This window comes from Lutjanus erythropterus, chromosome 2 (genome assembly GCF_056507025.1).
Source record: "Lutjanus erythropterus isolate fLutEry1 chromosome 2, fLutEry1.hap2, whole genome shotgun sequence".
Classification (NCBI taxonomy): Eukaryota; Metazoa; Chordata; class Actinopteri; order Lutjaniformes; family Lutjanidae; genus Lutjanus; species Lutjanus erythropterus.
Genome location: NC_139318.1, coordinates 38,542,637 through 38,567,549, shown reverse-complemented (window position 1 = coordinate 38,567,549; position 24,913 = coordinate 38,542,637). Strand labels below are relative to the sequence as shown.

The 24,913-nt window shown below is 36.1% G+C and overlaps 1 protein-coding gene and 1 long non-coding RNA gene across 2 annotated transcripts in view; one reads left to right on the top strand and one right to left on the bottom strand.

Moving 5' to 3' along the window:
- The window catches only part of ephb2b (eph receptor B2b), a 168,971-nt gene extending 157,680 nt beyond the window's left edge, over window positions 1–11,291 (bottom strand). The window contains exon 1 of the mRNA XM_084739239.1: window positions 11,143–11,291. Coding sequence (XP_084595365.1) covers window positions 11,143–11,194 — 52 coding nt within the window. The 5' untranslated portion in view covers window positions 11,195–11,291. The remainder of the gene's footprint in view (window positions 1–11,142) is intronic.
- A 310-nt stretch (window positions 11,292–11,601) lies between these two features.
- Window positions 11,602–21,591, top strand: LOC146332100 (uncharacterized). The gene is made up of 2 exons (XR_014772613.1): window positions 11,602–11,824; window positions 20,987–21,591. It is a non-coding gene; the product is annotated as an uncharacterized LOC146332100 (long non-coding RNA).
- Window positions 21,592–24,913: the final 3,322 nt, after the last annotated feature.

The following is a 24,913-nucleotide window of genomic DNA, read 5'->3' as shown; positions in this document are numbered from 1 at the left end:
GCCATCTGAAACAGTCTTTTAGTAATGCTATAATAATAATAATAATGCTTAATAATAATAAAGTAACTTTAATTTAAGACAAGCATCTATTAAAAAGTGGGAAATAGAGTCTGCCCACCATTTAAACAACTATTGCTGTTTTATTAACAAAATTAGATTTTTGTTAAATAACCATCATTAATTTGGTACCTAGATGGTGTCTAGTGTCATATCACAGTATCAATATAATACAGATATGTTGCCCAGCCCTAAGATCAGCTAACATGCGCTTTCTTAAAAACTGCTCAGGTCAGGGTGTAATGTTAAGTGTCAAAGTGTACATGCAGTGTATGACACATGGATAGAATCCCATTAAGAACACACCACTCTCTATGGTGAAGAAGATAATTGTGGTGTCTTAAGCGGTTCCCAATAGATTTCTCCCCCAAAGTTGAAATGAAAATTACACCCTAGCTGTTGACAATTAGCCACTGTGGCCTAGCAGTCCATGGTAATTGGACTACAGGCGATTAAGGTCTAAGAAGTGTGTTTACCCTGCGGTTGTGATGACCCCTGCCTTTGAGATTCCTCACCTCTTAAACCTCCATCCTGCACTTTTAGATGGAAAGTGGCTTTCTGTATTGGGGTTAGTAAAGCTTCATTAGAATGAACCAAGGTTGAAATCTCACAGCAATGACTGTTTTCTGCAATGCGCCCATCCACCTTAAATTTATTCATTCATTTCACTTAGGTATATCAAGTTCTTGGGTCTGCCATTGTATGGTTTACAAGGTTCTGCATCTGACTGAATGTGATTTCTAAATTAATCTATGAAAACAGAGGATGAGCTCCAGCTCTGTAAAACCAGACAAGTCACAGCCAAAGGCCAAATCAGTTAATTGCCTTGTGTTAATTCCCAATTCTCTAAGCTAATGCAATTACTTGTGAATAGAAACCACCAACTATCACACTTTAGGACACAAAAAGTCATTCTTTCCCTTCCCGTCCCTCTGTCTGTGTTTTAAATGTCATACCCTGTTTAATCTATTAAATCTATTCATAAAGCATCTAAAAAGGAAGAAAAAAGTGTACCTTTCAGCTTCAGTTATCATGCGTGACATAGATGTAAGATCCTTGTTTCTCCCCCAAAATTAAAATTTTATTTCAGCGGTTAAAGAGTAGTGCACATTCAGGTCATTAAATATGAAAGGAAGAAGGAGATTTTTAAAAGTAATTTCTTTGATGATGATGAAGTATCACAAAGCATATAAAAGCCAACATAGGGCTTATGGTAAACTCATATGTACATAAGCATAAGAAGATAATCCAGATAGGGAAGCTTGATCCATCTCTGTTATGGCTGCTGGACCTGCCTGTGTCAACAACACAAGACAGCACTCATCAGTCATAGAGGAGCAGAGCCTGCCTGCCCAGTACACTAATCAGATGAAACACGTCTGCTTACTGGTAGCACCTCAGCTGGGGAGTTCTCTCTGTCCGAGTGAGACAGATAGACGTGTTAGGTTCTGACAGTGGGAGACTGTGCTTTTTTGTCTGATGTGTCTGCATGTTGGCTGGGCTGAGATACAGCTAGCCAGCCAAGAGCCAGAGGGGAAAAGAGGAGAGACAACAAATGTGTTAGTCGCTCTTTGTAGTGAAGGGAAGATGATGCACACCGCGCTGAGCACATAACTACCGGCAAAAACAGAAAACGGTCAGCACTGGCTGGTGCAGACTGAGAAGCTAGTTTCGACAGAGGAGGGAGGGAGGGGGAGGGGGTCCTGTTGTTGATATGGGCCATGGTGGACAGACGGTGTGGGCCAGAGAGAAAGAATGGAAGAGGGGGAGACAGAGATGGACAAAAAACAAAAGGCAGATGTCACGTGGGTGCAGAGTCGCTGATAGATGTGATGTGCAGCGCGGCGCACAGGCAGTGGTTCAGGTAGAAAAGGCTTCCCTTTGTGATGCAGATGACAACGCAATCAGCCCCGCTTTGTCTCGGCCGATGGGCTCTGCTCCCGGGGACATTGAGAGCCAGACACTAATCCGGTGGGTTTGTGTTCTACGGGCGCACTCATAAAGGCAGTGTCACAGTACCTGGGGTGTGTGTGGACGGGGGTCTCTGAAACGAGGTCTGACCTCTCTCAGGGTACACTCTCCCTCCTCCTCCTCCTTCTGTCTCTCTTTTTCCCTACGTCCTCACTTGGTAGCCGCTTTTGCTGGATTGAATATTATACATGCCATGTTGTTAATTTGTATGACTCAACATCAGACCTAGACAGATGTATTGGTCGGCCTATACCAGTCAAATATTGGCCTGTCACAGCTACATCAGTCTATGTCAGTGTTGGCCAATGTGATTTTTTTTTTTTTAAACAAATTATAATGCAGATTGCTTTTTGTATGTTTTGTAGGAAGCATTTCATTTGTGTTATTTTTTTATTTATAGTTGTTTGTCTATTATAATTATTAAAAATACCAGCAAAAATTTATCTGATATTATTTTGGACAATAAAATTTATTGTTAAAGCTACTGTAAGCAACTGTCATATTTGCTGATTTTAGAGACCACTGGACAACCACAAAATATAACATCAAAAACAAAATTATGTAAATGAAAATCTCCTTCATACTACGCATTAAATCTTTACAGGGAAAATGTAAACAAGAGCTGGTTTCATCTGATTTCAAGGAGAATTTGAACCTGTGGCAAGCATTAAGAAAAGCTATACAGAAATAGCCTGTCTTCTCGATGATGGCCTTGTGTGCTTATGTAGGTCATATAGAGGCATCCGTATTAAAATGAGACTGTTCAGCTTTAAACTGTAAAATATCCTGCCATAAATATCTTTTTCACAACTGTTTGATGAGCACATTTGAGGGATCATTACAATATCGGCAAATATATCAATAGCTGAATCTTTCCTTTACCTAACATTGTTATCAGCATTAAAAAGCACTATTCTACTGTACTCTCCCTCTACTCAACATTCAGATGAATTATCGGACAGGAACACTGGATCACGATCAGTTCACCTCCACTTTTCCAGAAAACCTAGTCATCAGACTTAGGGACAACAGTTTTACTGCCCGCATGAATAAAAAGAGGAAATGTACACTGACAAAGACATGAAATACACTGATTCCACATAATGGCTGAGACTTCCGTCAAATTAAGGAGACTGCACAAAGAATTTAGACTGCAAATTAGGCCTGTAGATGTTGTTGGGCCATTTTGATTGTGAGTGCTTACATGTTTCCTGTTATGAATAATGTCTGGAAATACATTTCACTGTCCCCTAATGATTTCTATTCCCAACGGGTTGGGATGAATCAGGCTCTTCCTAATAAATATGACTTACCAAGAGACTGCACATTGCCAATTAACACGTGCTAATTAAGATAGCAGGATATAAGAACATCCTTGATCTAGATTCCTGCGTGAACTATCAGAGAGAGGTTACATGGAGGTAAAGCAAGTTTCTTCCGTAAGTATCTATTTATTATCAAAATTATTCTCTTCTAGTCAGCAAGAAAACACCATATGTGAACTTTATTCCACGGGGCTGAAGCAGGCCAGTTGGTCAAAAACTCCCCACATTAATTTCTAACATCTGTCTGCAACCTTGATGAACATAATAAATCCTTTCTGTAATAATGTGAAAAAGAAAAGAACAACCTGTTCTTCGAAGTTCGATCTAATCTTTGTCCAGTCTTATCCTTTTAGGATTACGAGTGCTATATTTTGCACTATAACACTGTTATTATAGCCTTAGTCATACTCTTTCACTTTCTGACCGCGCTGTTTTCCCAACTACATACTGAAACAATTATAGCCCTCCAATCAAATGGCACACCTATCCTTAAAGCACTGCAAGAAAAACAAATCTCAAGACCCCTAATTCACCTGATCCTCACTAAATAATACATTTCTTCATAATGCATCTTTTCACCATTCATAGCACACAGTACCTCCAGTGTTATATAAGTAGAAATTGATATGCTATTTTGAACAGAGATTGAATTGTGCATTAAAAAAAATCCTTGTACAAAAGCTGCTCAATAGGTATACAATTTGATCACGGATTCTGCAAACATAAAATATATAGGGCTATTTGATTTGTTTCTAAAGAAAAAACACGTCCAGTGTGTGGTATTAAGAGAAACTTATCGTAGCTTACTTCCACATGGACATAAACATAAGCACCAAAAATAAGTTCAGACAATCAAGATAAGTATCTGAAAGGAAACTTGAGAATTTTTTTAGACTTGCAATTAACTTAAATGCCACCTATTAGAAACTTAAAGATGAACACATCAAATGCTAAGAGTTATGTGCAACTATCATTTAACCCACGCATGCCTTTGTTTGATATGACCAACCCTATTATTAAATAAAAGTGGGTGGATACATCTTTTAATCTTTATGTGTTTAAGATTTGATGAGATCACAGATTAATATATCTTGCCAGACTCCCTTCACCAAGTCAAACATGTAGACACTTGTGACAGAGTTCCTCATTGCTGTGAATGCAAATCACATTTCTGTGCTTCTGCAAATATACTATAGATCACAGCTCTCAAGTCTCTTAATTCTTTACCAATATGAATCACATTAGCGGCATGGCAAATATACATGAAAATTTCATACAGAGATAATGTAATTAATTTTTTTTTTTTTTCAGATAAGCCATATATTTTCTTCTAGAAAATTTTGAAACTCCTGTTATTTCAGCTACGGGACACTTTTTTTGTGTGTTTTTGTATCTCAGTACAGCATGTTCCATCTTGTTTCCAAGACCAGTGTATTTATCTATCATGTAGCCTATTTCCAATTGTTAATGAAATTTTGTAATTAACATATTATTACACAAGAAAATCTGCTTTTAAACTTAATAATTAATATAAAATGAAGGGTAGATATAATCCAAAAAAAAAAAAAAAATTTTTTTCCTTTTACCTGTAGTGCTGTTTATCCACTTAACTTTGTTTTGGTGTGAATTACCATGTTTTGAAAATAGCTGTAGAGTGCCAAAAATACATTTAAAAAGCCGAATAGAAATGTCTATTGCCAGAAATCACGACCCGATAATCCAAAGATCTTGTGAGCAGTTTCAATTTCCTTCTACTGAAACTACTTTCTTTCAACTCAGCAACTCGCACCAAAACTATCAAGATGAATTTTGGTTAAGCAGTCTCTTTAAGAGAGAGTATGCATTAAATCAATCCTTTTTAAAAGCCGAAACGCACCCCAGGAGTCTAAAGCACCTGATATTTACTTTTAAATAAACCCACTGTTTTCAGTCTGTTACTCAGTCATATGCACTGGCAGTGTTATGTTGCATATTGAAAGACTTGAAACACCTGTTGACTCTGAAAATATTTTCATTTTCTGATAGCATCAAGTGACAGCCATATCTGACTGGCTTGTCTCAGCAAACTAAACAGACCAAAGAGACAGAAGATTAAACACCTGTTCTGTTTTTAAGAAGCTATAAATACCAAAAGTATGAAAACTAGTGATACAGGGCATGTGGAAAAAAAAAAAATAGTACCACAAGCAGACTCTGTTCACCCGTGTGGTGATATTAAGTGTTAAGCCACGAGGTACAGTCTGAAGAGGTTGTGCAGTGGATACAGCTGCATTTTGGCTTGGCTTCTGAAGTTGTCATTCAGTTGATTATACTGTGTTTTTCAAGGGTATGATAGTACTTCCCAGTGTGATAGTTAACTTCAGAACTTCGGTAAACTGATCCTTAGATGCTTCCACTCTTAACTCCAGTGTGTAGTGCACTCACAGACATGAGCATAAGCAAACTTGACTCAACAGTTACAGGCAAGAGAGAACGAAGAGTTGGCTCAAGACAGTTAACCGCAGCAGTCTGATTCAAACAGCTGAAAGCATGGAAACAGCGTCAAACAGTCCATCATGTCTTGAACTGAATCCTTAGTTAAATTGGTTGAACAAACTGGAGCCAGGAGCAACATACGCAACTATTTTGCTTACAGCGCCAGCTGGGACAGAAACCTACAACAGTGACATCTCGTGCGTGAAGGTTTAAACAAATCCAACTTAAGGGAATGATTGCTCTTTATTTTTTTACCCGTTTCACTTTTAGACAATAAACTTTAACAAGAATTAAACGAGTAAAAAAATACATTGTTACTGTATTTGAGTAGCGTTTTCAAGTATCTGTATTTGAGTACTTATTTTTCTGACAACTTTTTAACACAAATATCTGTACTTTCTACTCCTTCCATTTTCCAAACAAAATCACTACTTTAGTTCTAATTTATTTGAGAGGAGTTATTGATTATTTTTAATTTGCACCTTGTGAGCCACCTTCCTAACATCTAGATCAATTTCAACGTTAAAGGATGGGACAATAACCCATAGGTGTATCCATCAGTGCACATCACACACAACAGATATAACAAGATGAAAACTATGTACCAGACTTAACAAGACAAGAGAGGGCAACTTGACCATGGAGCAAACGTGAGGTTCAGTTAGCTTTGTACAGAAAAAGCCAGTAGGCTTGTCCTTCTTTACTTTTATACATGACTACATTTCAGACCCTGTATTTTTCAATTTTACTTGAGTAAAGAAGTTGAACGAGTACTTCTGCTTTTACCAGATACACAAGTATCTGTAGTTCTACTTGAGAAAACAAGAAATGGTGTGTACTTTTGCCACCTAAGTATATATTACAGTATAGTTGAACCTCTAGTAATTTGATGAAGATCTAGGTCTACAGTGGCCATAGTAAAGCAGAGCAGCTCAGTACCAGTAACCTTATGCAATGCAAAATGTTCTTAAGCAAAGCAGTGACACTCCTGCCTTAATCTCACCCTAAAGGTAGCCATAGATGTCTCTGAAATGTGACACCTCCCTTCAAGTGAAACAACTGGTACCAGCACTAATTGAAATTTTGCATGCAAAGTGACAATGCCTGGGCCCTCGGCAGCATGGATTAAGGCTTGAATAGAGACAGATTCTTTGTGAAAGCCTACTGTGGCGGTTGGCGTGCAGGCCAGCTCCCTGCATCTGCTCATTGGGTGGACTGAGAAAACACCGGATTGTATACGGTCGCTCATTTTACCTTTATCTAATCCCATTTCGGAGCCCGCCTCCGTCTGTCTTTTGTTACTCTTCCACAAAACATAATGCTTCCATGTTACACTCGCACGTCCATTCCTTACAAAACAATTCCGGTCAAAAACAGCCACTGAATTAACATATGAAAGCATCTTTACCAAACTTGGCAGGATTTTCTAAACATTAACAATCATACTGTGCCATGAACTGTCAGACCTCCTTATATTGTGTGGGAAAATGGTACGGAAAGGGTTACGCAATATACAAATATATGTAATTTACTAAACTAAATCAAAACAATAAACTGAAAATTTTGAAACATCAACGCCAACTTTCAACTGACTGGGCTCCAGTGCTTAACAGAGCGCTGAAGGAATGCAGGGCATATTGAAATGCAATCAAATCTGCTAGACATTTTTTAAGACTCCATGCTGTGATCTCATTCTACCCCACTTCACCATCCTCTGCTGTGGTTTCTGTCCCATTATGTCTCCTTCAAAGAAAAAGGACAGAAAATGTCCTATCAAAGTGATCTATCATCCTGCTGACCCCAACAACAACTTGCATACAAGTCTGGAGGAGGTTGTTATTGCATCACAGCAAAACCAATCCTCCCAGAAAGCGTTTGCTGTGTTTGCACAGTACAAACTGTAATACCACAACAGAAGGGAGGGGGAGAAATCGAAAAAAAGCCAAATGATCCGCCTTGTAAATTTCATCTCCCCCGAACAATACAGGCTACTACAGTTTTATGGCCGGGGATGAATCTGAGAATTTCCACTCAACAGAATTAGATGAGCGGCCATTGTTAGTGTGGCTGTCAACTGAGCGCTGATGACAATGAATGGGTAAACTAATGAAGGGATAAATCCACAGTGTGTTTTCATAGACATGTTTGACATAGCTAAGCTAATTTCCTTGGCAGTACTACCTCCATTAATTTTCGAAAAGAGCCTGTCTGTTCCTGTTAACTAAACCAATAAGACGTGGCATCAATGGCAGCCTACATTAACACTAATCAACAGTTTATTTAGAGTTGTTTCACATTCCACAGGATAAATTAAATGCCTCTGAAAAATGGTCAAATGCCACTGATGAATGCACGCCATTTATAGTTGTCCAACATGGCGATATTACTAAAGCGATGGAACATAGTGTAGGAGTCTGAATAGAGATAAGATGCCGAGGAAAAATTCTAATTGTTGTTTGAAGGCCAAGTTACAGTCTTTCAGATCTTGCATAGTGGGCAGTGTTCACGCTATTCGCAAAATGGATACTTGGGACACAGCTAGGACTTTGGTAGTTTTAATCCTCTCTAATATGATCTCTGCCTGATTCACGGATTAAATATAATAAGTAAATTATTCTAGAAATGTGTAAATGCTTTTTTTGCTAAATGTTTGCCACAGAATATATACTACTTCTACGAGAAATGAATAACACAAAGGTGTATTTATCGTTTATCGTTTGTCTGTGAAAAATAAAAAAAGCGAAGAAAAAAAATTAGACCTAGGCCTATGCAAAGATGTCAGTTTGTATTAAACATAAAATGTAGTGTCCCAGCACTAAACGTGTCAAAACGATCCACTAGAGGGTTCTTTTCTGTTGCATGCTGGGATTTTTTTTTTTTTTTTCGGATTAGAGCTGCAGTGACCTCTTTTTCAACCCTTTATTTCTCATACGTAAGCCATCCTTGCAACTTCATTGGACGGTCGACTAGGGTGATTCACAGGGTAAAATGGAGGGGGGCTGTATTGGGTTGGCGACGGGACTAGCTGGTTTCCAAATCAAAAAGTGAAACGCCACAGGCCCAAAAGGTACTGCAACATGCATGCTGTATACCCAGTGTAACACTCAATATCAACAGCATCATCTCAATCGAAGAAGAAATGTACTTCAAGTCACTGCAATAAGTATTTGAGGAGCTGTGCCGATTGGTACTTGAGGCACTGTATGCTCTCAGCTTACACATACGCCTCACAGTAGATTTTACATGTAGACAAAGTATCCCTGGCCATATTTGCATTTTAGAGAGAAAGAGAAAACAAGGGGAAGTGAAACACTGTGTGGTGTGAATCTGTTGTTATTTTTGGCGATTTTCACATCCTCTGGCTCCATTGCTCTTGGACAGAACAGCAAGGATAAAATCAAAAAATAAATAACTATTATGATAACAATCAAGTATGATATCAGTTACTCAAAGAAAACAAAATAAATTCATTATTATGAGTATATACATGGGATGATGATATACAGTTACCTATTATGAGATTTGTAGTCTGTACTTTTTATTAAAAATACTGTACATAAATATAGTAGCGTATATTAATATTCAATGTATCATTTAAAATACTGGGATATGGGACATGACACTATAATTCATGCAGTTTGAATATTAACATGTGATATTTAGAATTTCTGTAACGCTGGCGAAATGTTCTAAGACACGAAAATAAATCTGATGATATATTTTAATATATTTAAATAATATATTAAAAATACATTAAAAATACAATTCATGAATTGTATGAAATGCATGCCATACATTGTTCTCTGTGTACGTGTGATCTGGTTTTAGTGCTGAGACTGGATTGTATGCGTAATTTCCTAAAATAATATGGCTGTCCCAGAACAATGTGAAGTGATAAAATCTTAAATAAAATTACAAAGCTATGAGACAAATTTCAAAACTATGACACAAATGTTAAAGCTGCCAAAGTTAAATGTAATAGAAGACTGTTTTTTTTTAAGGTCTTGGATATGCGACTACATTGAACCCATAAACAGGAGCAGTCAGAAGAAGTCTGCATAAATGCGCCTGACATCCATCAAAGTCTTTGCCAGTCCTACATGAGACCCGGCAGGTCCTTCAACTTTTGCTAAACACTTTTAGGATGTGAAATTATCTATACCCTGAACAAGCAGCCAAATACAATTTTCCCTGTTTTTCTTTTTGTTGTTTTATCCTGCGGTTACATTTGGTGGAGTTTGAACATACTTTCTCAGCTCCACCTGTAATTATGAGGTTTAGTTAAACTGACCAGAGGAAGAAGACATATTTGTTTTCTGACAGCATCATAAAAATAGCCTAAATAAATGTATGGCTGGGCTGACACTTTTCTATTCTTCAGTTCACAGAGCAAACTGCTACATAGACATATAACCTGCAAATTATGATTTAAAGTGCACACTGAAAGCTCATAGATTAAAAAGGATAATGAAAAATAGCTTTCATTATCTCTTTCGTTATCAAATATTTTCCTTATAAGGTCAAAGGGCAAAGACGATATTATAGTTACTCAAAGTAGCTACCATAGGTCTTACCGTATATATATGAATACTGTAGTGTGCTGTAGTATGTAAGGTAAACCACTATAGTTACCTCGGTGCACCCCAGAGTTACTACTGTAAACACATATTAGATTAAAGAGATTATTTTCACCATTCAACCTGTTTCATTGTGTGCTGAGCCACGCTGTCTACTGCCTGTTACTGCTCAGCCACGATTTGCTCACATATGACTGCATAGCGGGCAGACAGACCCGTTTGTAAGTTAATTTAAAGAAATTTCAACATGGTATGTTTGCGCATTCATACTCGGACACGCTGAAAAGGGGTTGAGTGTTTGTCTTTCACGTTTTTTATCACCAGCTGAGACTACTGAGCCGACACCGGTGACACACCTCCACGGACACGCAGGATTCGCGCGACCTAGCGTACCTGAGCTGAGATTTAACGTTTTCTAACCTGGCGTAGCTTGCTGTGGTACATAAAGGCAAGCTAATTTTACTCCATAATTAACAGCGTTAAACGGCGTTAACAGCGTACCTGCGGAGATGCTGAGACGTGTTTTTGGGTCCCTCCATCATCCCTTGCCTGCTGCTTTGAGCTGACTCTACATTTAAGCACTATGCACGCCAAGATATAACACATTAACAGATATGAAGGGAGCTAAAAAGTGGTTAATTTTTCGTTAGATTTTAACGTCCGTGCACGCGCTTTGTCTCAAACTCAAAGTCGGCAAGAGGATGCGGCTTCAACCGTCAATGAAAACATTAGCTTACCTTCAACAGCTATTACGGCCGGTATGGTCCATATTATCCATAGAATATCCATTATTGGTCACTTATAATGTCCAGACATTCAAATAAAATACGTCCCGAAAGCCATTGACAGCGAAGGCAGAGAGGGGACAGGCGGTCCTTCACCTCCAATAGAGCGATCCCAGATAGCAGTGAAAACCAACTCAAATCTGAACCAAGTTTGGGCGAAACCAAACAAACGACAGACAGAGGGGGGCACCGAGCAACACAGTAACACAGCCACACATTTTAGGACAACATTAATCCCATCAGTGTGCTATCAAACAAAAATATTAACTTTATGTCCATAATTAATGAGAGAATATTCATAATATTTGAATTATCGATGCAGCCGCTCGTCAAGAGGAGGACCCGTCATCCCCTTCAAAGCCACTTCAATTCACCCCGCTGTCAATCATCGAGAGGAGGACAGTCCACACTGCCTTACCTAGCGATAATTAAGTGTTTTGGGACCATGTGGGGCATTTATAAAAGATGGAGCAACTTATTCTCACTGTCACTGCGCTGCGAAATGGAAATACAGGTTATTCTTTTATCAAGACAAAGCATGAACGTGTCTGCGGGGTTCACTATGAGGCTCATACGGGCTGTTAAGGGGACTTCTGGCGCTGTAACAGGTGACGAGCACGAGAGAACAATTAAAGTAAGTTGACCGTTTTCTTTTCCATTTTTACCTCCAGTATTTACAGTTTGATTTGTTTCCACTTTATAGTTTTCTGCTAAGCCTTCCACCAGGCCGTTTGGTGTGAAATTTGCCCTGGAAAATTTCTGCATAGCTTTAAAAAATGACACTGTGCAAACATTGCTGTTTTTATTTCGATTACAGACCCTAATAAAATACTATTATTGGTAGTTTTCTGTATGTAGTTTATTTGTTAACCACTTGGATGCTTAGAGTTTTATATTCTTGACTAATTGATGCTTTACTGTATATTTTATGGATATGGTCTACATGTTTAGCTTATAGCATAGATTATATAAATTAACACTTAATTTATTTAGTTCTTTAGCATGCAACAAACATTAATGCCATCACTAATTAGCCATAGACTACACTGTACGTGTAATTGCATATAGGTTTGTTATATTAGGATTGAAACTACTTCAAAATTGACATGCAGGCTATGTGAATGTAAATCTGAGTAAAAACTTTTCTTTTTCTGTCAGTTGTGTATTTAAACAGAAGCTAAAGCACAATTTTTTAAATTATTATGTATATTAAATTAAAATTCAATATTTGTTTCTTTTTTATAACTGTTAAACGTAAATTACTACATTTTCCACCTTTTTTCCCCCAAAATTTCATAATGAATCATGTTTTAGAGCTTGAACAAAGTGTCTCAGAAAATAATGTGACAAACTTTGGGAAATAGACATGGTTATGGCACTTTATTCCTGTTGTAAAATGTATTTTTATTTTTTTATTTTACTTAAAATGGGCCATGTACAGTTTAAGAGAAATTTCACCAACACTTGTTCAAATAAATCGGATAAAATAGTGCAGTCTGGTTTGAAAAGTTTGAAAAACATGAGAAGGATTTACAATTTATTCTGAATCTAAGAATAGTCTGCATAAGAGCTGAGTCACTTCAAAACAGTCAGTGAGTGATTCAAAAGAATTGTTAGATCTACTTAATGAAATGCAGTTCCTTAAGCAGTCCACTGAAGATTTATATCTGAGGGGAATGTCTATTCATAACTTGAAAAATCAATAGAAATCTAACTCTGAATGGGTATTTAATAAGTATTGGCTGCATTGATTCCTCTGTGTGCAGTAAACAATGCTGACATTTGCATATGTAAGACTGCTACATGATGAATTTCATATTAATTTGATGAGTCAAGCAGGAGGTGCTTTAGAAATATAGTTAGTTATTTGATTTATTCAACTTCTTCAGACCAGCTAACCATCATTCATGCGTCACGAGGAAGGCATCACGTGATTGAACAGACCTAGTCGTCAATTATGTAGACCCGAGCAGCAGTTATTTTCCAATAACAGAGCCAAATAACCGTAGCCACAGAGTGAAATGTAACTTCCTCCAGAAATGCAAAACTTTTCTTCCTCTGCATGAATCATCATAAAATCATAATCAGCTGATGTGATGTTGGCGCAAAGTACTTTGTCACAATTAATCTTGGAAATTTATGAAAATTGAGCTGTGTTTGCGCTATTTAATTTGGCACAATGGAGTCTGGCAGCAACATTAATGGCAATAATTTCCCAGCAATCAATAAAATGCTATACATTAAATAAATATGTATATTAATAATCAAAACGCATCCAACTTTTATGAGTTTTCTGCTGTTTTAATAGGATTACTCTTTTCCAAGTAGTTGTCAGTAATCATTGGCACAAAAAACGACATCTGAATTTATGGTGCATCTCGCAAACCATAGCTGTATTTTTGAAATTTCCTTATAGTAGTGTGAAACCGATTTCCTGCTCCAGAAGCTGGCAATAAAATTCCAGTGTCTTTACATACAGAGTTATGGTTGGTAAAGAATAAAAGACAGACTGGTTTTTATATGACAGGCATAGGGGCAGATGCCATAGAGATACACTGAAGCAGCTGCAGAAATTAGAGATACGCCCCGCAAAAAAAAAAAAAAATACTGCTTTGTTTAAGATACATAGATACCCAGAGAGAAAGCATGATAAAAAAAAAAAATCAATGTAGACAAAACTGTCAAATTGCTTTTTTCACAAAGAGTGACAGACATCAGGGGGCAGAGGAAAAAGCTGGATTTCAGATGTGTTCATGAGGATTTACAGTGAGAAACAGGCAAACATCATGCACCGCGAGAGATGCCTGATGGATATTAAATATGGGGTCACTAAAGCTGGATGAGAAACAAGCATTTAGAATAAATTATTTGTCATCAAACATGCCTTTCTTATTACGAGCCGCGCCGACGTAGCTCCATAAGCAGCAGGACTCTCATGGGTTAAATGAGCCAGACTGATTTATTTGCCTCCACTGAGTTTGACTGTATTGATTCCAGGTCACTTGACTGGCTGACTTCAGATCATGTTCAGGTGACTACAACACAGATGGAACAAAACGGCGAGGCACTGAGAAAGCAGCTTTCCCTTCACTATAATGAGTTCCATACCAGCTCAATATTGACTGGAGCCAGAAGAGAAGTGAAAGATGTTGAAGAAATGATATTAATACTCCTCTAATATTGCCCACAGAGATCTTTTCTGCCACGCTATGTTAGAATGGCTGCACAGTAATAAAATAATGTGTAATGCAAAGCAGAGATGTCTGAATGTGGCATAAATCCTCTCATGTTCCTCTGTGACTCTTTAATCCCACAAAAGCAAAACATACAGTACAGTACTGTACCTACAACACAGCAGAATCAAAACAGCACTGTTTTACAGTAAAATCAACCACAGCAGTCTGAAGTAAACACAAAACATATATCTCATAATACATGCAACAAATTACCTGTTAAATTACCTCCTAATAATGCACATAAGGTGCACCAAGGATAAATTGATTTTAGCTCAGACAAGCTTGGAAAATTGCAGCATGCAGTTTCCCATTGAATACATGATGTGAGGGCATTACTTTGACCAACTGCATGCTGGGAAGTAAAGCTGCAGCAGCAGTGACACAGAGCTGCATGTTTGTTTGAAATTTTTACTATGTTTGCATCTTTAAAAACAGTATCATAATTTTCAATGTAATGTTTTTGTGTGTGTACTTTTAAGAAATAAAAAATAAACAAAATAATGATTACATGACATGATATACTGATATTAAATGTCATATAAAATGATAGTTTTGTAATTATTAAAACATGTTTTCTGTAGTGTTTGTAAATGTACCACTGCATGTGCAATATTAATTCATTAATATTACAATAATGAATTTATCTGTGTATTATATCATATGCTGTTATTAATATTTTAAATTTACCATTAATTTATCACAAAATAGTTCAGTTTTATTTTGATATAATCTGATGCATTAACCGATTATAATTTTTGCTAAAAAATAATATAGTAACATTTTAGATGGTATTAATAATGATTGTAATTTTAATAAGCATAATTTCATGTTGTTGTTCAGTAATCCAGAATGGCCAGTTGAATTCACAGCAGCCATTGCATGACTATAATAATATTATTATTGCGTTTAAGTTCTAAATAATATAATACAATAAATAATTAGCATTGTCTCTAGTTATTTTTTGTTTTATAAATGTCTCAAAGTTGCAGAAGAAGAAATATTCTCATTATTTTGGCAACATTTAAATTAATCTCAATTAATCTTAGAATTAATCTGAAAGACAGTACTAAATCCATATAATTGAATGTTTACTATATATTTATATTAAATAACATTAATAGGAATATGTATATGGATATGAAGCTGAAGTGCAGACCAAGACACAACGTACAGGGATTTACAATTTGATGCTTATTGTATAGTCAAAGAAAATCTTTAGTGAATTAGTTTGAAAGAGGGATCTAAAAATATCCCAACATATTTTGTAAAACATTAGAATAATATATCAAAATGAATGGTATACCTTTCTATCCGCTGAACAGAAAAGAAATAAAGTATTTAAATGTTTTGGTCAGTGAGAGAAGAGGAGCAGTGGTGGATTTTCTCTCCAAAGCCGTGTGAAGTGTCGTTGCATCAACACTGCCACCCAGAGTTTAAAAGCTGAACATTTATAGTTGTCTCATTATTGAACACGCTGGAAATTTTCTACAGGGATCATTCAGAGTATTCAGAGCAGCTCAAGGTCATCTGTATTAATTAACACTCAACTAAAAGTTCAGCTTTTTTTAAATAAATGATGTATTGAATGATGAATTGAAAAGCTATTATTTATCCGCAGAAATTAGATTTAGAAATTAGCTAAAATAGTTGAATGCCTCTGAAGCAAGGCCAGGGAAGTATTTATTTTATTTTATATTCAATTTATGTATTTTATAAATATTTTCATATGACCATAATTCAACTTAATAACCTCTGGAATAAAATAAATTCTTATTCTGAGTCAAGTGTTAAGGAGTTTATTGCTTATTCAGACAGCTAATGTTATTAACTTACAATTTTACAAAAAGAATACAAAAAATACACTAATGTTTATTGGTGTCGAAACATTTTATACAATCTAAATGAATGTGACTGATTAATCTTGACTTCTGACAATTATTTCCCTAAATGGATTTCAGCTGAAAATTAAAACAAAACATGTGACCACCACCAATCACTGAACCCTCTTATCTTAAGTTAAATACGTGCTATTGAATGAAAATGAAGTAGACGAGGGTGAGAATGAGTTCCTGCACTTCATAAGCTATTCTTATCCTTTGGAATATTTAGTTTGAACTTAAGCCCATTCAGAATGGCCACTCTGGGCTGGAATCGATTTCACCTTGAGCCTCAGAGGGCTTACGGTGAAGTATTGCACCCAGTCGGCATCAGCAGCTGGATAAAGAGCGAGGAAATAAAACGGCCTGCTCTCCATAAAAGTTGGTGTGTGATCCCTGACCCTGTGCTGAGAAAGAGCCACGGACTCCTCTAATCTAAAGAGACCTTTTGCCTGTGGATTAACCTTAGCTGAGACCACGTTCTCACAAACAGGCAGCGTAGACTCCTCTGGATTAAACTCTGACGAGCAGGGGAACAAAAACTGAGATAATCTGTGTTTTTAATGTGTTTTATTTTTTTTATTTGTCCCAGCAGACAAGGCAAAGTTGGTTGTCTACTTCTCCTTTTCCTCATTTAAAAAGACACACTGGAATTTAGTGGAATCACTTAATCTTTTCTCATCAGCTTTATTTGTTCAAGTTAAATAAACTTGACATTTCTTCTCAGAACACTTCAGAACTCATAAACATGAGTTCTTCTAACTTGAGGTCTCTTTACTTGAAATAATGAGTTGAATGAATGTACTGTACAGAGCTCAGTCAACTCATTAAATCAGGTTTATAAAGAAACATGATTATCATGTTAGCAGACTTCCCAGCATGCATTGTTTAAGAGTTAAAACCCTCAGCCCAGACATGAAAGAAATAAATTATAATAAATGTCAAATGTTATAAATGTTTGTCAGTGTGATTTAAGAGTTGGTGGTTCAACTTAATATCTTAATCTCATTGAACATATATTTATTAAATGCAAGTGATTTAATATGAATTTTATCTGACTTGAAAAAATAATTAGTTTTAAATCATTACAAAATTACCTTAACTTGTCTTCTCAAATTCAGTCAACTTAAAATTTTAAGGCAGCCCTGACACTAACTTTTTAAAGTTAAAACAAATAGTTTATTTGTTGCTAAATTAAATGACATTGTCACAGAGGACACAAAGACACTCTGTTTTGCAAACACTGTTTATTCAATGAAGCATGAACGCTAATAAATTATGTTAAGTCAGTCAGTGTGACTGAAGAGTTGTTTTTTTTAACTTAATATATTAAGCTTATTAAACATATTTTTAATGTACAACTAAATTACTATCATGTTTATTTGACTAGAAAAGTCTGTTTTGAATCAGTACAAAATCTCTCAAAACCTCGACTTACTTATTGATTCAGTCAACTTAAATTTTTAAGGTAGCTTGGACACTAACCTTTTTACAGTGTTGCTACAGTGCATGTTGCTTAAATGACACTGCCACAAAGACAGTCCCATTATAAATGATAATAAATGTTAGATGTTATTAATGTATGCCAATGTAAGTGAAGAGTTGTTGGTTCAATTCCGTATCTTAAGCTTATTAAACATAAGCTTGAATTTATTTGTTTTGAATCATTGCAAAATTACCACAACCTGTCTTTTCAAAATCAGTCACCTTAAAATTCTGAGGCAGCCCTGACTTTTTAAAGCTAAAACAAGTAGTTTATTTTTACAGTGTTGCTAAATGAAATGGTGCTGCCAGTGAGGACACAAAGACATTCTCAGCTGTTTTAAAGAGACAATATTTATTCAATGAAGCTGAAAACAAAGATGGGCTCACTGCTTATCTTTCATGAATAGTCTACTGCACCCCGCTGCACTCCAACCACCCACCATAACCTTCCCAGCGTATTGGTTTACCCCTGCCAAAAATTTAATTCAATCCCACTAAGTTGCTCCAGCTTTAATTAAATAGACCAAAAGCCCTGGCAGGATTTAATTTACTTTCTTGTTAAGTGAACTTTGCAGACACTGTAGAACTTTCACTCGTATACTGCTGGGACCTGAAAGTCTTTTAGTTTCACTTCTTCAGAATTTAAATCAATTTTCGAGCACTAACTTGTGTTTCTCCAACAAATGAGGTGAGGTGAAGACTCGGATCAGTGTCTTCCTCGCTTTATGGTGGGCCACCGGTGTTCATGATAGTTAAAAAGAAATGTGTTTGAATGGTGCGTGCCTGTCGGAGGGCAGACAACACTTTTTATCATCATAATAAATCTAAGCACTATTGCCATAGAACACAGGCCCAGTAAAAAGTGATTCAGCTGACAGTCATGAAGAAATGAATGCCTTGATAAAATGGCAGTCATCAATCATGGCTTTGGTTCTGGATGCTAACATCCTCTCTAAGCTCTCTACTAATTGATATGAAACGCTGACATAAATCAGCCTCTGCTGTGTGTTGATGCTGCGTGCTGTTGTCGCTGTGGTTTGCTTCTCAGAACCACAGATAAATTTTCCCAAAGCGCACAGTGAGCAGTTGTCTACACGTGTTCAAGTCGTTCTCCTGTGATGTGGAGACTTTTCTTGTTATAACAGAAGCAGACTCGGTTATGAAATGTTAAAATTCATGTACAGTATGGGTTCACTTATCTTCACTGCTAGGAACTTGCATTTTTTTTGGGACAGTTCAAAAAATAGCTGGTTGTAGATAAGAATCAAGTTTATTTGACGTGATCCTCAGCCGTTTTTTTCTTTTACTCTAGAAGAAGTTTTAGACTCATGCTGATTCAGACTGCCAGAAACTGTTTTCTTTCAGGGACAAAATGTGATCTATTTAATTGGACACATGAAAAATATGACTGCGACTCAGCGGTAAGGGGATATTTGGAGAGTTTCTTCGAATGAAAAGGCTCATTGTAAAAATTAGGGTTAAAGCTTCATGAATGTAAAGCAGCATTATAAATCTTACTGTTGTTCCTGTGCAATGTATATCGTAAGTGGATGCATCACGATTCTTTCATGAAAGATTATGTCTTGATGCGGAAAAGTCAATAATCAGAAATCTTAAAGCCAGTTCTTGACATTATGATCCCCTGTAACAATTTCGTAAGACCGCGCGGTTTGTTATGGCTGAAACAACTGGATGGTGAAATGTAATGGGTGCACAACATGTATCACGGCATCATTTTTCCAGTCCACACTGTATACAAGTTGTCTAATGAAACACAACAGCAAACATGAGAAACCATATTTTACGTTTCTATCCAAAAATTAGTATTCTATTAAAAAAAGATAATGGAAGTTAATTAATTTGTTTATTTATGGATCATTACAAATACACAATGTTTTAAAAGTAGCAAATAGTCACACAATAAGAAAAAATCTATCATGTACAGAAACAAAAACTTTGACGCGTTAATATTTAATTGCATTAAACCACCACTAAATTAGTTTGGAGTTTGAAGTGTGGAATTTTCACTTTAATTATCTACAACAAAATCCATAAATCACTGGAAAACATTTATAATACTGAAAAATCTGAATAAATACTAATTAAATAACCAATCTTGTCCTCTTTTCCAGGCTTTTGAGAAAAGGTCAGAAAAATTAAACACATAGAAATTAATAACTATTCATTCTTTTCCCCAGTGCTAGTGGTGTTGAGCCAAGAAAATAACTTTTAAAAAAAATAACTATTGTCAGTGACCAAATGGACCAGTTCTCAGCTGTGCACCTAAAAATATTTAGCTTCTATATCAACATATATATCAACATGATGCAACATATGATTTAGGATGAAATGTGTGTGTGTATATGCTATGATATGTCTGTCACTTTGAATTTAATAAGATGTTTTCAAACTGTTTTTCATCAAACTTCATGAATGGAGTTAACATTAGAGCAGTGTGATATACATTACATGGTATAGAATTTTTTAATTGTATTAATTTGGCTTATTTTATTTTTATTTATTACTCAGCTTCATCAAATACTCAGTTCTAGTTGATAACTAACTATGGCATTTTAAGGTTCATTATTTCTGATAACAGACCGTTGCTATGGATACAGCTCTTATCATAGACTCCTGAGGAACATTAAAACCAATAAAATCACTTTAAAATTAATATTTTGTGTCAAATTATTATTTTTAGTAAGCAGCCCTGTAATAAGTAGGATAATATACAGTGAATGAGTCATTCTTGCAAAATGAATCCCTATAAGGTTGGTGCAGGACCCTGATGTGAAGCTCACTGTAAATTATCCCTTACTTATTATTTTTACGAAGCCCCTTCTTTTTTCTGTCTTTTTTGATTTAATGCTCAGACCTATCACATATGAGCTTGTGTTGAGCGTTGGTATAATCCGATTAAAGATTTTGTTATTGAAATATTTATAAATAAATGATCTCATGTTTTATTAAACACATCTCATCTCATAAGAATGACATCGCACAGTAGTATAAAATTACGCTTTGGACGGTGTGAAGAGCCAAATTTGTCCTTATAAATGAAATTCAAATGAGATTATAAGGATTTTTGAATGCTGTAAAGAAAGCTGAGTTTATCTTCTCTCAAATCTTCCTTCACTCAGACCAGAATACAGAACGTGCTGCTGCTCCTCATCTCTTTCCTCTCCTCTCTCCATGTAGACTGTCGGCCATCATCACAGAGCAACAGATGGAGGTGCACGACAGGATATTACCACTAAGAGGATTCCTCTTTCTTTGCCTGTCACTCTGGACTTTTTTTTTTTTTTTTGAGGGGACAGACTCTTTCATCGTGACCCAGCTCCACTGGCTTACTGGAACTGGTGTGGAGTTGTTGGTTAAGCCCTCTGAAACCCACCCGCCACTACCCATGTTGACCTGCTTGGCAAACAGAAATCCCTGATCACGTCCGCTGTGAATAACATTAAAATGAGTCACCAGGTGGGATTAGAAAGTCCTCGAATTGTCGTGAGTCTCTGAACTCTGACCTTTCGCTCACAACTCGGAGGTATGTGCCAGCTCTCTCTGTGTGTGTGTGTGAATGGCCCAGTGTCAAGCTTACTGACCTGTGTAGTACTACAGTAACACCCTTATGGGAGGCAGCATGTGCTTCCCATCAGCAGGTTACTGTGAGGAGGTCATCTGTGGAGATTAAATGGTGATAAATTCTCCACAGACAAATGGATTTATTTCAATTAATTCTGTTAAAAGAGTGAAAATATGATCAGCACGCATTCATTCTGTGCGCATTGTTTGAGATGTTCTGATACTATTTTTTCCCTCCTTTCATTCCCATACCAAATCTGACACCAGAGCATTAAAAAGACATTATATAAGAGATGTTATTAATGTTGTTTAATGTGTAATAATGTTTTTAATTTTTGATGTCATTATTGTGAAATTTTCTAATACTGTCCTGCCCACTGTATGTTATTACGCTTTTGTCAATAATGAAGCACAACATTTTAAAAGCTTTAAAGGTGCTATTGATAACACCGCCAGCCCTCTTTCATTACACTCCGGTCGTTGCCAGGTTGCTGTCGTCGTCGCCCAGGAACCAAACGTCACGCATCTTACACAGAGATAAACAAAACATTCATTTTGGACCGGCCAAAAATTTTTACAAGACTTGTTCAGAATTATCTTTAAGACTCAGGAGGAGCAATTAAATATTTTTAAATTTTAATATTTGTGTCAAATTATTGATTTTTTTTAAAGTAAGTAAAATGAGGGATAATGTACATTGAGCAGGTCATTATGGCAAAATAAACGGCGACAGGGTGACACAGGATCCGACATGGCTGCATGACAACTTTTAACAAGATTTATAAAGTATTATAAGTGGTAGATATAATGTATTAGAAATTCAGTATTCATAATGCAGCAACAGTTTTTTGTTTAAGAAGATATAGAACATATGTACATCAATAATACACTCATAGTTATTGACATATATAAGACATTCCATTTCAGAAGCGTAAAATGTATAATCTGCTATGATACATTAGAGCTGTTCTCTATACGTGTTTATAACTGGCTAAAGTAATGGTTGTTATAATGTACTGCGTAACCCAGGACTGAAATTCCTCTTTCAAATACTGTTGTCACTATTGCATAGAGGTATAAACAGTTATGAATGCTGAGCTTATAATACATTATCCACCACGTAAAATACTTTACCAACCTTGTTGTAAGTTGTCATGCATGATTATAAACATTATGAATATGCCGAAGATGCATTATAGAAATGACCTTTATAGAAAGTTTTACCAAAGTCTGAATGTGTGACAGTGAGGGCTTGAATAACTGCAGGTTAAAAGATTTGACGAAGATGTGAGAACTTTAGGTACTCGAGAGTAACTTTGAGTTGCGCTGTTACATATCAACACGTCACAACACTTAAACTTGAGTCACTATCTGTGCAATTTACAGAGTTTGTGTTTTTCTAACTTTTTCTAAAGATGTTGATGTTAAAGGTAAATTGTCTGGATGTACTGAATATCTTCTTCAGATACGTCCTGTAGGCTTTTTTTATCAGACCACTGGAGCGGTCTTCAGTCCTTGGAAATACTAGGTTGCACAGAAAGGCACAGGGCAGCTACTTGATTCCTTCCGTAAACTTTATTGTGCCAACGCGTTTCAGAGAACTGTCTCCGTCCTCGGAGCCCACAAAGCCTGCTGACATGCTGACCCTTCTTGTGTGTCCATGTATCTCCATGCACTGTCTGAAAGAAGAGCTGGTTTTCTGTCTTCGCTCTCACAGGTGAAACCTTTTTATTTGACTGAGGCTGAGGCACATACCACTTGTGACTTTTGTTCGTCCATGTTTTGTGTGCAAGAATACAGTTTTATGAAATGCTTTGGCATGGCATAACAAACGATTTTTTCTATGGTATCTTTAAAACAGCAGCAATGGTTCTAGGGACATGTGTTTTTATCTTTTTTTAATGTTATCGCTTTTAAATGGGGCAGTGTTTTACTGTCATGCATATTTTATGGGGAGATATCCATCATAGCGTTTGGTTACAGAGATCAGCCATGGCTAGTTTTGAGTTGCTGTATTCACATTACAAATCACACAGATTGTTCAGAGTAGTTCAGCAGTTCAGATCATCACAGGAGCTCAGACTCTCTGATACTGTAGCATTTACATTTATTACTTTACTTGAGTATTTCCATTTCACGCGACTTTATACTTCCTTTCGCTACATTTCAGGGGAAAATATTGGACTTTTTTGGAGCGGAGGGGGACTTCTGTTTATTTCCTTTTAACACATAAGCATGTTCCAAGACTCCACAAGGTCATAAATGTCTTTAGGAGGCAGTCTGTGAGTTTCTGCAGTCCCTTAATGTCCATCGTTGTTTGAATAGGTAGCAGTGAATAATATGTTCTTCTGTGGGCCCAGAGAAAACAAATAAATAGACTGTAAGGAAATATTGTACTCTCCACTCCACTTGACAGTTTTAGTTACTACTTACTTCTAATGGGTAATATAACAAGCTTTTAACACATTGTTAAAGGCTATAGCAGTGTTTTTCAACCTTTTGGCTTCTGATTTCTTACAAAAAGCAGTGTAGTCGATACACCCGAAACTAAATATGCTATTTGGAAAAGCACAAATAATGTGATGGAAACAGATATTTCTTCTATCTGAAGCTGCTTGTTATTATTATTATTATTATTGTTCTGAAAAAGTCAGCTCCAAGATTACCTTGGTCACATCTACCTCAATCAATGAGTCATTTAAGGCACCAAGATTTCCGATGCATAACACAGTATTTTGATTTCTAAAACCTTTGTTCAGTTTCAGATTTTTGAATGGAAGTACAGTATGAGGAGGTGGAAATATTCAATTATATGCCAACATTACATCATTTTGTCGGCTCAACAGATTCAGATGTAGATACATATAATGATGTCTATAATATATCAGTCAGAGGAACCAAAATGGTACCTTTACTTCAGTAATTTAACTTCATTTTGCCACTAATACTCATGTAGTTTTATTTAAGTGAGATTATTTTATGCAGGATTTTTACTTGTAATTTAATTTTTTTTGCATTGCTGTATTAGAATGGGAGCTGGGGGACCATTGTACCATTTTTTTCGTTTTATTTGTCCCCTTGGTGGAGGCATTTATAACATGTTAAAAGTCATATTAACAGTAATTAAATTAGTACTGTAATATCTGATGATGATACTGAAGGGTTTTTTTAATGTATGGTTAAAATTATTTTATATGTCAGGCATCATATGCATACAGAACAAGTGTTTCTACAGCTTGGCAGCTATTCCAGTGATAACTAGATTTTAATTATTTGAATTAGTAATTAAGTTAAAAGTAATTAAGTGAAATGTGTTCAAGAGTACATCAAACAAGGTGCTTACACTGGGCCATGTGACCTGATCTTGCAGCCATGATAAACTCTTCTATGCTAGCTAGTAACACTAATATTAATATAGTTTGTTCATGTTCATTTTTAACCAACAATCTAAAGATCAAATTAATGCATGTAAACATTAGACAGCAGAAGAAAAGTAATGCACATCCAAACAGTATATTTCATACTCCAAAATATTTTTTTTTT